The sequence below is a fragment of the Equus quagga genome, chromosome 8 (assembly GCF_021613505.1).
Source record: "Equus quagga isolate Etosha38 chromosome 8, UCLA_HA_Equagga_1.0, whole genome shotgun sequence".
NCBI lineage: Eukaryota > Metazoa > Chordata > Mammalia > Perissodactyla > Equidae > Equus > Equus quagga.
Genome location: NC_060274.1, coordinates 127,784,147 through 127,797,835, shown reverse-complemented (window position 1 = coordinate 127,797,835; position 13,689 = coordinate 127,784,147). Strand labels below are relative to the sequence as shown.

General features: G+C 49.7%; 1 protein-coding gene across 3 annotated transcripts in view; it reads right to left on the bottom strand.

Annotated features, from left to right (window-relative positions):
- Positions 1-3,295: 3,295 nt before the first annotated feature.
- Positions 3,296-13,689, bottom strand: part of ACTR3B (actin related protein 3B) — an 80,931-nt gene continuing 70,537 nt past the window's right edge. For all 3 annotated transcript variants that reach the window (XM_046669959.1, XM_046669960.1, XM_046669961.1), the window contains 3 exons: positions 5,734-5,859; positions 4,770-4,853; positions 3,296-4,197 (listed from right to left, as the gene is read on the bottom strand). In XM_046669959.1, the coding sequence (XP_046525915.1) occupies positions 4,102-4,197; positions 4,770-4,853; positions 5,734-5,859 (306 nt within the window). In that variant the 3' untranslated portion in view covers positions 3,296-4,101. The remainder of the gene's footprint in view (positions 4,198-4,769; positions 4,854-5,733; positions 5,860-13,689) is intronic.

Genomic DNA, 13,689 nt, shown 5'->3' with positions numbered 1-13,689 from the left:
CCTCTAGCCCCTCCTTGCCATTTCCAAGCTGTTTTTATTCCACTACCTGGCGAAACCATTCTGCAGACTCGTATCATTGGGTTTGACCACACAGCTCCCACCTGGATGCTGTTATCTACCTACTTCTACAGGAATGGCTCCAAATGCATATTCTAGAACAGACCAAATAATGACTTCTCTGCTTCCTAGCTGTGTGATCTTGAGCGAGTTATTGAGTTTCTTTCAGCCATAGTTTCCTATTTGGAAAACAGGGATGGCAGTAATGCCAATTTCATAGGGCTGTTGTTAAGATTAAATGAGGCCATGTGTAGTCAGCACTTAGCACAGTGCCCGGCACACGGTCAGTGCTCAGCTACGGCCATTGCCCACAGTGACTCAGGACCTTGCCGACTGGAACACAGTCTTGCTCTCATCTCCAAGGTCCCATACCCATCTGGATGACACCCGCACCACCGGACAATATATCCAACACCCTTGTCTCAAAATTCCCTAAATTCTTTCATTTGCGACAAGTTCAACCTCTCTACTTCAACGATCCTGTCATCACTGAGAAGTGCTCCCCTCTGAACTGTTAAACACCGATCTCCTTCTCTGTGACCCCTGTCTCCCAACCTTGAAGTTCAGGTCCTCCAGGCCTCAGACCCCTCTGTTCTTCCCAACCTCTCATTTCCCTTTACTCCCCACCCTATCCCGACTTCATAGAGACTTCAACTGCAGAGACCCCCTATCTACAGAGTACCCCCAGGACACCTGCCGTGTCACACTTGCCTGGCAAAATACGAAGAAGGCCAACTTGCTGCCTTCCTCCCTCTTCCATCTGGGTTACATGGAAGCAACTGGAGAGAACCCTGCAACCACGTGGATTTGTTGCACTACAAGCACCTGCTGCTTGCCAGGTCTCTCCTTCCTCCCCTCTGCTCTAGACCGTATCACTTCTCACCTCTTCAGGGGCCTTGATGAAGAGTTATCGACCCCTCCCCCTTCGGCAGCTTCAATTTCTCTCACTTGTGTTTTTCCCCCTGCCCTCCACAGATGCAGAAACAAAATCATAAGCCTCCTGTTCTTTAATCCAGTCTTGGCTAGAAAATTAATAAAGGCAGAAGCTGAAGCCCTCAGGAGCAGTTGCAAAGATCCCTAGGTAAAAATGAGCAGCTGTTGCCACAGATGCATCACACAGGGCAACCCGGAGCTTGCCGCCACATCTTGCTAGAAAGGTAACACTGACAAATATCCACAGGCCAGCTACCAGATTTTTTTTAAGTTAAAGCCTCCCCATAATATTCTTATCATCATAAAATTGAGTTTATGTCGACACCTGTTAAATAGGGTGAAGCAACTTTCTATACTATTAAAGTTTAACCATTCTAAAAACTATTGACTTATAATTTTAGAATGTTTGTTAACGTGTGCACTTGTCAAAATGTTGTTTACAGAGAACTGTTCACTGAGAGTTGTAAGGCATTTTATCACAGAGGGTTGAATTTACCTGTCAACTCTAGTAGTACTTAACTCATTACTCTATTATGATCTAGATGAAAAGGGATCTGCAGATTTTCTTAAAATTACTAACATAATCCTAGGCATTTTTCCTCCATATAGAGTAACCAATGCACATTGCAGAATCACAACTCATTTCTACATAATCTGGCAGGTTTACTGAGAAAACAAAAAATTATAATAACTCCAATCTACTAACAGCAATAGGGCCAATGCAATTCTCAGACAAGGAAACAGAGGTGAAGACATCATTTTCTTGAGGAACAGCCAGAACTCAAGATTCAGATCTTTCCATTCAAAGCCCTTCCTTCTGCTCACCAGGGTTTTCAGCCCCCACTACAGGTGCCTTCCCTGTTTCCCATGGGCCCCCTTCTGATTCACTTGAGCTGGGACGGGCCCCAGCCAGAGGCAGGAGCCCCTGCACCATACCGGTCACGTTCTACTGTGTCATTTTGTTACATAAATTTTTATGCTTAAAACAAAATGCTCTGATCGAGATCTTGTAGGTTGACAAACATAAGTACAATCTCAAAGATAATCTTGTCCTAAACAAGGACAATGGAAGTTTTAGAAGCAATCTGGTCCAAGAACGGGTTATATTAGTTCTAGTTTGGCCAATGTTGGTAAGACTGGACCCTGACACAGGGTCATCTGAAGAGCTGCCCAAAACGGGAAGTGAGCACATCGCCTCTGAAGCCTGTTACCAGTACCGACAAACGAGGAGCACATTATTCTAGGAGTTTAGGGGAAATGCACCTGCTGACAAAGCACCTGACCAAGTTAAAAAAAGAAAGTGGAATCGCAGAGCACAGCAGCAGAAATGGTGCATTCATTGTCAGAAAACACAAAGCACATTCAGGTCGGTGAGGCAAAGGGCCAAATGGGAAGGTGGCACAAAGCGAGATTGGCCCCAGGCTGGAACCACGGTTCCTGAAGAGAACAGGAAGAAGATGAAAGCGGTGTTGGGAGAGGTTACTCTTGTACCACGTGTAGGATGCACGGCTGTGCCTGAAGGCAGACAGGCCGGGGCCAGAACTTGTTGCCTGGATCAAGTAGCTGGAAGACCATGAGAAACCAAGAGTCCAGCGATCCTGAGAATGAGCAAACGCCAGAGGGAGAGCAGAGAAATAGTCAGTCTGGACAGAGGAATAACAAGTGGTCTGAGACCCTCCAGTGGGGAGATGGCAGGGCTGGGGTCACTCACAATCAGGAGAAAGGGGCAGGGATCACCTACAGTGTGGGAAACCCCGATTTCACGATACTGAGGGGAGAATTTATTATTCCTACACTTGTTTCTAAACTTAAATAACAGAACCAAATATTTCTTTATGAAGGCAGAATTTCAGAGAATAAAACATACTTATGACTTAGAAGAAATACCATAGACATAACAGTTTAAAAAGTAACAAGTATTATATGAAGAATGGAATAAAACTAAATCTCTCAATTTAGTGAATTACCTTTCAAGCCAGCAATCTACATGGCAAATGTCAGAGTAGTTACTGAAAGCTTAAAGTAACAAATTCTGAATTTCTAAGAAGGACGTGGGAAATCATCAGGAGCACCCCACCCCTACCCCGTCCCCCCAAACCTCTCACATGGTCAGCCACACCACTTCCAGTGACGGAGTTGTCACTGCAGGACAGGCAGTCCACACCGTTTTAGGAAATTTCCTTCCACAAACTTGGTATTAATCATGCAGTCATCCACTGTGAAATAAATTTCAATATTCTTTAAAAGAAGTACAGGCACAAGGCACAAAATCCAAAGGCCAGCACACCACACCAGGAAGTCCGTATAAAGAGTCTCACTGCTTTTATTATTATGTGCAAGGTGGCATTTCATCCAACACTCACCAACAGCAAACCAACATCTTCTATAAAACAGTTCCAGAAAGTTCAAACAAGAAAACAAAAGATACATTATCTGTAATAATTCTCATACAATACTGTTTAGTGTTTAAACTTCATGTCACTCCAGTAAAGTGTAATCATGTTCTAGCAAACGTGGCAAAAAAGTTTGCTCTGTTTTCTTTGCCTACAAACACATCAGAACATGCCTCACGATTACAAACGTTTTATGACAGCACTCCGGACACCGATATCTGTTCGTGCTTAGTATCAGCCAGTTGTACCAAATACCATAAAATACAAAATGATAGGAAATATAAACATCAATTTGTATTTCAAGTCTATAACATTTTATTTACAAAAATAGGCTGGGAGGAAGAGGGTTCACAGCCCCATATTCCTTCCGGGGGGATCTATTTTGCGCCGTGTTCTAGGGATTTTTCCTAACAGTTTTCAAAGTCGCAGTTGAATTCCTTCAGAATTATATTTGTCAGCTAGAAGCTCAGGAGGCGAGGAGGAGAGAGAGCAGGGCAACAGGAGGGGAGTGGGGGAAGAAGGAATGGGCATCGAACGTGGGCACATAAATGGCTTTGACTGAACTGACTCGGTGGTGCCTCATGCACTCGGCGACACAAGCACGCTTCTCGACACCAACACCAGATGCCACTATTTACAGGAGCTGCGGTCTTCTCCGGGCTCTGAAGGACACTTGCTCACCAGCAGGACACGACCGGGTGAGGATGTCAGGCAAACACTAGGACATGACTCCAAAGACGGGGTTGTGGCGGCAGATGCTGGGGCCATACTCCTCATAGTCCTTCTTGGTGTGACAGACCTGGAAGAACTCCGGCTGAGGGAGGCGACGAGGAGAAGGGACAGGTGAACATTCCAGAAAGGAAACAAAGTGAAGTCAACTATTGGGCAAACGAGAAACTCTCCTTATCCAAAACCTCCACTCTTTCTCCTGACTTCTGTTGTAAGATTCTGACCTCTTCGAAGGACTGAACTACTAAATGAGACTTTACTTCATTTTTTAAAAATTTATTCAGCCTTCATTTAGGACCAACTATGTGCTGGCCCTAATTTAGCACTTCGTTAGCTATCCACAAATTTGAGGAGGAAAAGTAATAATTACTTGGAAAAGTCACCGGCATTAATGATTAATGCAAGATGTTTTAGGTTATTTTTGGATTTCACTTATCTATATTCTCTGTAACCCCTAATTAGCCAGGATATGTACGAATTAACCATGCAATTTAAATGATCACTAAAATATTTATATCTCACAGAATTAAATGTGTGACCGTCTAGAGCCATACACAATCAGAACACACACTATTTAACCTTCATAAGACAATGTTTATTCAGACTCAACAGAGAACGCAGAAATGAAGGTCCAGAACAACCCAGAAAAGGACTTACGGTCGAGGCAAGCATGGAGCCTCCGAACCACACGGCGTAGCGCTGCATGTGATGCGTTATCACCTGAACCTCCACAGGCTTGGGCTGCAAAGAGAGGAACGTGTGTCACTCAGCGGTGCAGATGCATGTCCATGGCCATCACTGTCAGCGCACAGAGGGCAGCCCAGCGAAACGCTGGGAACACGGGCCCCCATCCTGGCCCATCCCCCCAACACCCCTTTGTGGGGCATCAGCCACACACCACCTCTGAAGGGAGGTTCCCAGCCGCTCCCAATGCCAATACCCCCGGCCCCACCCCGGGCCGTGCAGAGAACAAGGCGCATCACCGAGGGGGGCCTTTCACAACTAGAGGCACTGAAAGACTCAAAAGTCTAAGCACCTAACCCAACTGATCTTTTTACTAAACTAACTAGATGTTCAGCATTGTAGAGATAACGCCAAATAACAGTAAGTGTCCCCAAAATACTACAAGAAACTACATCTGCCAACTGTGTGATTCCCCAGGTGAGGACACACGCTGCTCCTCACACCCCACCCCAACGCGCCATCTCCCTTACAAGCCCAGCTGGATCACCAGCCAGGAACACACTGTAACTCCCTGCTCATATCGGTTAGTGTAGTTTAAGGAGAACATTTCCAAAGGACAGTGAAGACTCTCACCATAAACAATCCCATCTCCTTGGGACAGTGGGCGCCACACTACACGCCTGATCCCTTACAGCACAAAAGCAGCCGCTGGAAACGCGGGTCAGCGAGAGCGCACACCTGCTGCTGCATCCCCAGGCCTGCGAGATCAGGCCACACACCTCGGAAAGCCACCTCACAGTGTGGCTGGGAGCGATCCTGCTCATTGTTACTCCCCACTACCCACAAAGTGAGCTCCTTCAGCCTCGCGCCAGGGAGGGTCAGCCGAGCCAGCCGGGCGCAGAAACGCCACCTCCTCACGGCCCGGCCAGCCTCCTACCTTTATTCTGCCCCCGCTGAGCTCCTCACTGAGCTTCAGTCTGGCATCCACCACCCTTTTCAGATCTCTCTGTAGTCGACGTCCAAAGTCCCTGAACATCGTCGAGCCTCCTGAGAGAACGACATTCTAGAAGACACAAAGCAGGGTTTCCTTTGACGGAATCGTCCTCCCACGCTGTTCCAGGAACCCGCCCACAACAGAACTCCCACCCTCACCAAGCGAGTGGGAACAACGCCCTTCAACCTCCACGAGAACCATCGCAGCAAAATTAACGCTATCAGCGAAGTGCGCCTCCTGCTGATCTTCCCGGGTCACAAACTGCACGTTTCCTCGGTCGTAACCCAGTGAGGACCTGAAGCAGTGCTGCTCCGCGTGCCCCCTCTGGGCAAGGCAGAAGCTCGTCAGCGACCAGGAGGCCAGAACACACTGCACACACTGACACGCTGACTCGTCACAGAAATCCAAGGCCAAAGTAACACTGGATCGTTAGCTGTTTTGCCTTAATAATCACTGGGAATCAAAGGGGACCTTCTGCAGGTGATGGCATGTTCTGTATCTTAACTGGTGGTGATTACATGGATATAGGAATGTGTCAAATCTCTCGAAACTGTACACTTAAAATGGGCTTCTTTTATTGTATGTAAATCATATCTCAAAGTTGAACTTTTAAAAACAGGGCAATACAATAGAAGTGATGGAGGAGGCCTCACTGAAGAGGTGACAGCTGAACTGAGCCCAGACGACGGGAAGGAAGCGGAAGGAGGGCCTTCACCCTCGCTGACGGCACACGCTGACTCTGTTTTCTTAATGTACTCCACCTGGACGAGGGAGTGAGCGGAGAGCCAGATGGTCCAAATGTACTAACATTTTAACACTTACCTCCTGACAGCTGCTGTGCAGAACAGAAGAACAGAGCGGCAGTACGGGCCAGGCCTTCCCCAGAAACAAGCTCAGCGCTCACCCTACGTCCAAGCCTTGCTTTGGGTTCCAAAATTCAGACGTGAGCCAGTAAACTCACCAGACTCTTTAGGACTGAAGGAGGAACAACCCTCGATCTCGACTCACTCGCCTGCACAGTAACTGCCCACCCCGCCCCTCTGCCTCCGAACACACACCTGTCGTCCTGGACCTCTGCTCTAACGCCTCCACCAGCAAGCACCTTCCTTCCCACACACTCACGACAGAGGAAACCCTGGAGAAAGGCCCAAGCCTCCGGTGCCAGGCCAGGCAACAGGTCAAGCTCTCAGGTCTGGCCCCTGCTGGACACCGCAGCTACGGTGGTTCCATCCACATGTGCGCAGGCCACACATATGTGACAGAATCAGTGGGTCTGGGGCCTGGCAACAGCACAGAATTGCTAACTTTTCCTGCACATCCCTAACTAGGCAAACTATTCTTGTTTCTCTCATGCTGCCATTCTGGCTCACCCTCTGAATGTAAGCTCTATTTGCAGAAGAACTCCAGCCTCCAGGCTAGAAAGGTCCCTGCATGGACATGGCCTAAGGTGACTAGTCCTGTGGGAAGGCTGGTCAGAGCAGAGAGCTGCCCGGCTGACATGTCCCACTGATGAGGCCTCTGCTGCCCCTGGGTGGCCCGAGCCTGACGCCCATCACACACCTTCATTCTGGCCCTGTGTGACTCCTTCCCAGACTCCCACCACCCAGCAGAGCCTCTCACGGGAAGAGGGTACCTCCCAGAGTGGGACGGAGGAGGAACGTAGCTCCTGTTAAAAGGCAGTGCAGGGGGGCCAGCCTGGTGGCGCAGCGGTTAAGTTCGCACGTTCCGCTTCTCGGCGGCCCGGGGTTCACCAGTTCGGATCCCGGGTATGGACATGGCACCGCCTGGCATGCCATGCTGTGGTAGGTGTCCCACGTACAAAGTAGAGGAAGATGGGCATGGATGTTAGCTCAGGGCCAGTCTTCTTCAGCAGAAAGAGGAGGATTGGCAGTAGTTAGCTCAGGGCTAGTCTTCCTCAAAAAAAAAAAAAAAGGCACTGCAGAAAGCCAGGCTCTGTGAAATCGTCCTGCCTGCCAGGAATATGAGGTAAGAGCAAGAAAACAAGAAGACGACCAGCTTTTAAAAAGATAAAGAAACACTGACCTAAAATCCTGTTTTCCTGACACAGCATTCCAAACCCTTCCCCACCTGAACCCTGACCTCTGCCCCACTACGCTAGAGCAGGGACAGTCCAAAGGGGGCTTGCACCCCCCGACCACCTACTTGCTTCGAGACCTGAGCAGGCGGCAGACCCTCTCACCCTCCGGACCACAGTTCCCTCATCTGTGAAAGAACAGTGCCAGGCACATCGCAGGGTCTCTGAGGACACTAGGGAGGCAACGTACGGGCAGCGCCCAGCACGGGGCGGGCATCTGCAGTGGGCACTCTCTCGTTTAGTCCTCACAACACCCTGGGGGGACCCAGCACCCACCCACACCACACAGGACCGGGCAGGGCAGGCCCGCCCACCCCCCGCCATCTGCCTCCCCTCCCCATCTATCGGCCCAGTGCACGGTAAGCCGTGGGTCCTCGACAAATGTCTGTGGGTGAACAAGGGGCCCAATAGCCAACAGAGGTTTGATTTACTGGACTCTGGAATAGAGGGGGGAAAGGAAAGGAAAAAGGATCCCTGAAAGTAATTCAAGAATCACAAACGAGAATAACTAATAATTTCTAGTAAGTTCTTGAACCTTAGTAATCTCCTCATGCTTCCCCCTAGTGTACCGGTTCTCAACCGGGCGATTCTGCCCTCCAGAGGGCATTCGGCAACGCCTGGAGACATTTCTGACCATCAGACCGGGGAGGGGTGTTCCTGGCACCCACTGGCTGCACCAGGCCTGCTGCTAAACCTCCCACAGCGCACAGGCTGGCCCCACAGGAGAGGACAACCTGGCCCAAACGTGGACAGCTCCGAGCCCTGCCCGGGCGGGCCTGTACACCAGCCAAGACGAGGCGCCAGGGAAGGGGTGCACGGCTCTGCAGCCAACCCTGCACATACAACAACCCCAACTGGCAGCGGCTGCTGCAAAAAGACAGCAAAGGAAACCAGCAAAATCCCTGGGAACTTAAAGAATAGAGAAGTCAATCAGCTGGAAGCCCCCTGGGTAACGTGGCCCTGAATGCAGAACCTCATCTAGAACGTCACTGACAGTCATTTAATGGAATGCAGGATGACGCTGCTTGTCTGCCTGGCGCTGTCATAAGCATTGCCATGGATCAACCCATGGATTTTCCCAACGGTGGCATGAGGTAGACACCATTACCCCACTTGCTGATGGGGATTAGAGGCCCAGTGAGATGAGGCAACCTGCCAGTCACACAGCCAACAAGCAGAGTAGAGGCACTCAAACCCCGCAGTACGCGCACCACCACACTCTAAGCACTGGACACACTGCCCCCTGTGGTGACGGAGAACTCCGACCCCACCTGGTTGGACGGACAGCTCTCCGCTGTGCTGAGCTGAATCCCCCCCCACTGGCCCTGGTTTTGCCACTTGGCACTACTGCCCACCCTCTTCCACCAAAATGCCCTTCCGTGCTCCCTAATCAGTCTTCTCAAGTCACACAATGCCATTTCCTTCAGCCACCCCAAGACCTCCCGGTATTCCAGTAACCCTTCTCTGGATGTACTGCGGAATGTGCTAACAAGCTCTCAGGACGTGCCCTCACACCCCACCCCAGAACACATCCCCAGGAAGGCAGCAGAGTACAGCAGCTCACAATATAAACAAACTCCAGCTGGGTAAAGGGAATCCTGCCCCGGGGCCAATGGAGGTCAGATGACCCACCATCTCCAATATGCAAAACAAACGCGGCTGTAAAAGCACGACTTCCAAGGCAGTGGGAACTAGAGGAAGCACTTCTCCATTTAAAGTCCCTTTGGGGAAAAGGGACAGAACACATTCTGACAGGCACCAGCCAGGGCGCACGTCACAAACAGGAAATCAAACACAAAGTGTCACAGTAACTCAGCAAGGAAAACCTTCTCATCTCAACACAAAACTTCACACAAAACTTCAGTGGAAAAGTTCTGTTACACAAAGGAACGAAAGGAGACAGCCCCACTTTGCAGCCTCCTGGCCCCCTACACCGACAGCATGCTATTCTATGCTTGAAAACACAAGAACAGATTACAAAACAAACCACAACGAAGCCCGTCCCCAGCCCCCAGCTGTGCCCACCACAGACCAGCCTCAGTACACAGGCGTCACTACCAACCACGATCCCATTTTCTCCAAGAAGTGACAGGGTGGAGAGTCTGCCCTTCACTCCTAAAGGGCATTCACTGGATTCTGGAGACGCCCAAGAGAGGAGGAAGGGTGACAGGGAGCGAGAAGGCCGTCTGCCCCACCCACCACTGTCTCATCCTCCTCCTCTCTGACGGGCTTAATACAACTGGCTTCTGAACCAGTCTTTGTGAGCATTAAAATGTTACCTGAACTTATTATTTTCAACCCGGTGACTGTTCAGAAACATCCTGACAGTTTAAATTTGATTTATAGACATCATCTGCTTTGGTTTTTCATTACCCATGATTGTTTCACTTTCAGAATAGGGAAAAAACAGAAACAGAAAAAGAGAAATAAGTGAAATTATCAATAAATGTATTCTTTCGTCTTCTTTCAAAGTAAAGCAACAGTGCTTACTTTAATGATTCTGCACCTCAGAAATATGAACAGCTAGCCTAATAGTATTCTCAAGCAGTTTCCACATGGAAGAGTAAGTAAATATCCTCCTAAGGAAGCCTTTAAACAAGATATCACAAATAATAAAATTTCAATATTCTAAAACAAACCCCTTACTTACAGAAAAGAATCAGACTCACGAGGCAGATTATCGCAAGAATCGTAGAGAAAGCTTCCAGCAGAAAGCCCAGCACAGAGAAAGCATTTTCAAATGCCCTATTTATCTAACAGTTTTCAAAATAATGCAAAAATTGTGTATACCACCATTTTATTTCACTGTGTGTAAAGCACAGGCAAGGCGATCTCTTAAAATAGGACTCTGAACTCAATGATTGTTTATTCTAACAGCTTAACAAATAGTTACTGAGCCTTCCTTTCTTTTTACTTTTTTATTGCTGGGAAAGTTTTGCCCTGAGCTAAGATCTTTTTTTCCCCTCCCTAAAGCCTCAGTACACAGTTGTATATCCGAGTTGTGAGTCCTTCTCATTCTCCTGTGAGCCGCTGCCACAGCGTGGCTACTCACAGAGGAGCGTGTGGTTCTGCACCCAGGAACCCAACCCGGGTTGCCGAGGCAGAGCGTGCCGAACTTTAACCACCAGGCCACCAGGGCGGGCTCTGAGCCTACCTTTCAAAATATTTTTTTCACTAAGATCCTACATTTGGTCTTAATTAAGCCCAGACTCCTTGGGACAGCAGACACAGGCCCTTCCACTCTCCAGCCAGTCTGCGTCCTCCCTCTCCCTGGCCACGCCCTGGCCCTACAGCCCCAGGTTCTTCCAGATGCTGCACACTGGCGCACGATGTCACCTGTGCCCGACAGGCTGCCGCTCTGCGTCTCTCCAGATCTACAACAGCTCTTTCCCTGCCTCATGTGTGAGGAGTAAGAGCTCACGAAGCACCCCACACTCTTGTCCATCCATTCAACAATATTTATCAAGTGCTTACCAAGTGCCAGGAACCGTTCTGGGTCCTGCTGATCAGCACTGAACCTAACATATCAAAACAGGGGACACACAGCCCACAAACATGCAGAGGAAACACTGAAGCAAGTCACGGTGACACAGAGTGAAACGGACAAGGCAGACACGCCTTTTAAACAGGCTGGTCAGGGAGCCTCCTGGGAAGATGACATCCGGGCAGAGACTTAAGGCACCGAGGAAGTGAGTCAGGCAGACCCTTGGAAGAGTGTTCCAGGCAGAAGGAGAGCAGGGACAGAGACCTGTGGCAGAACTGAGCTTGGTGTGTTTGTGGAACAGCAGAGAGGAAACAAGGGAGGCAGACAGGAGCAGGAGGTGAGGTCCTGAATTACCAGATCAGCCCACCCCGGGCAGTGCAGCCCCTCACAGCACTGGCTGGACTCTGGGTGAGCTGGAAGGCTCTGGAGGGCTGAGCTGACTGAGAAAACAGAGTCGCTCTGGCTACGCGCCGAGGGGCTAAGGAAGAACTGAGGGGACCGGTTAGGAGGTGGCAGGAAGAACACTAGCAGGAAATGACAGTGGCTTGAACCAGGACAGCAGCAGGTTTGGTCATGAGAAATGGTTAGCTTCTAGATATGTTTGAGAATGAAACCAACAGAACTTGCTGACAGGGTTGACGTAGAGTATGAGAGAAATAAGGAGTCAAGAAGACAATTTCCAAAGCTTTTGGCCTAAAAACTAACTGGAAGGGTGGAGGTGCCACAAACCACAGGTGGAACAGGTCTGTAGGGGAAGATGAAGCATTCAGCTCAGGGCATGTGGAGTTGGAAGGCCTAGCCCACATCCCAGAGATGGAAGAAGACTGCCAGACCTAGGGGCCTGCAGTCTGGGCTGGAGACATCAAGTCTGCAGTTCTCAGAGGACAAAGGGCATTTATATTTAATGTGACTGGATGGTACCACAAGGGAACAGACAGAGATACAGAAGAGAGTCAGGGACAGTCTTGACGCATCCCAGGGGAAGAGGAAGAGGAGGTGGCGTGGAGGAAGCGGCACAGGGCACTGGGACCAGCACGCAGCGAGGGAGAGGGAGACAGCCAGCGAAGGTCCTCTGAGCCAGAAGGGTGGGTCGCAGGGAGGAAGGCAGAGAAGAGGTCTGCCAGAGTGATGTTCGGAGGGGAGGACCGCAGGAGCGATGCTCAGCAGGGAGGACTGCAGCAGCGATGCTCAGAGGGCAGGACCACAGGAGCAATGCTCGGAGGGAAGGCATCCTCAGGCATCCCCAGGGAGGGCCAGCCTTAGGTAAGGGCATGAGGGGCTGGTAGAACAGGAGGTCTGGACCTTTTGTGGGCCAAGGACCCCTTCCCACAGTAATGCTCTCAAATGCATAAAATAAAATATGGAGGATTACAAAGGAAGCCAATTATGCTGAAATATAATTATCAATAATCAAAAATACCAAGAGATTTTTCTAACGTGTGATAGTAATTTATGTGCCCTGAGCAACAAGAGCTAGAGGCAGGTCTTCTGAAGAGTGACGGCATGAAACAACACTTCACGGCATCGGCCTCCACAGCTGGAAGGGGACATGAACCCCTCTGGGACTTCTCACCAGCGAGGCAGCCACTGGTACCACATCTAGTCAATGACAGTGCAGCCTTCCTACCGCTTAACGTCACACCCACTCTTTTCTTTCTCTTGCACCACTTCTATTCCTTCAGCAAATCCTGTTGGCTCTATCTCCAAAATACAAGCAAAATCTGACCATTTCTCTCAGCCTCCATGACTATGTCTTGCTGGATTACTGAGAGAACCCCCAGCTGGTTCCTTACTTCTGTTCTGTCCTCCACAATCTACTTCCAACTGAGCAGCCATGATTATCACTGTAAAACACGTCACAGCACGTCACTCCTGTGCTCAAACCCCTCCCACGGCTTCTCAAGTCTCAGGGCATAGCCGAAGCCCTCCCAACAGCTCACAAGACCCACAGCCACCACAGAGGCCACACACTGCACAATTCAGGGCTGCCATTCACTCAGACCAGGACTTGGCAACTCCGCCCATGGGCCAAATCTGGGCCACTCACTCTTCTAGTACAACCTATACGCTAAGAATGGCTTTGACACTTCTAAAAGTTTAGAGGAAAAAATCAACAGAAGAAGAATATTTTGTGACACATGAAAACTGCATGAAATTCAAATTTCAGTGTCCACAAATAGTTTCATTTGAAGACAGCCCTGCTCAGGCAGTCGACGACATTTGCCATCTGGCCCTGTGCCCTGGATTTAGACCGTGGTGGCCCTGCCCTCCGAGGGTGGGGGCTCCCACAAGGCCCTCTCTGCCTCTTCCAATCTCGTCT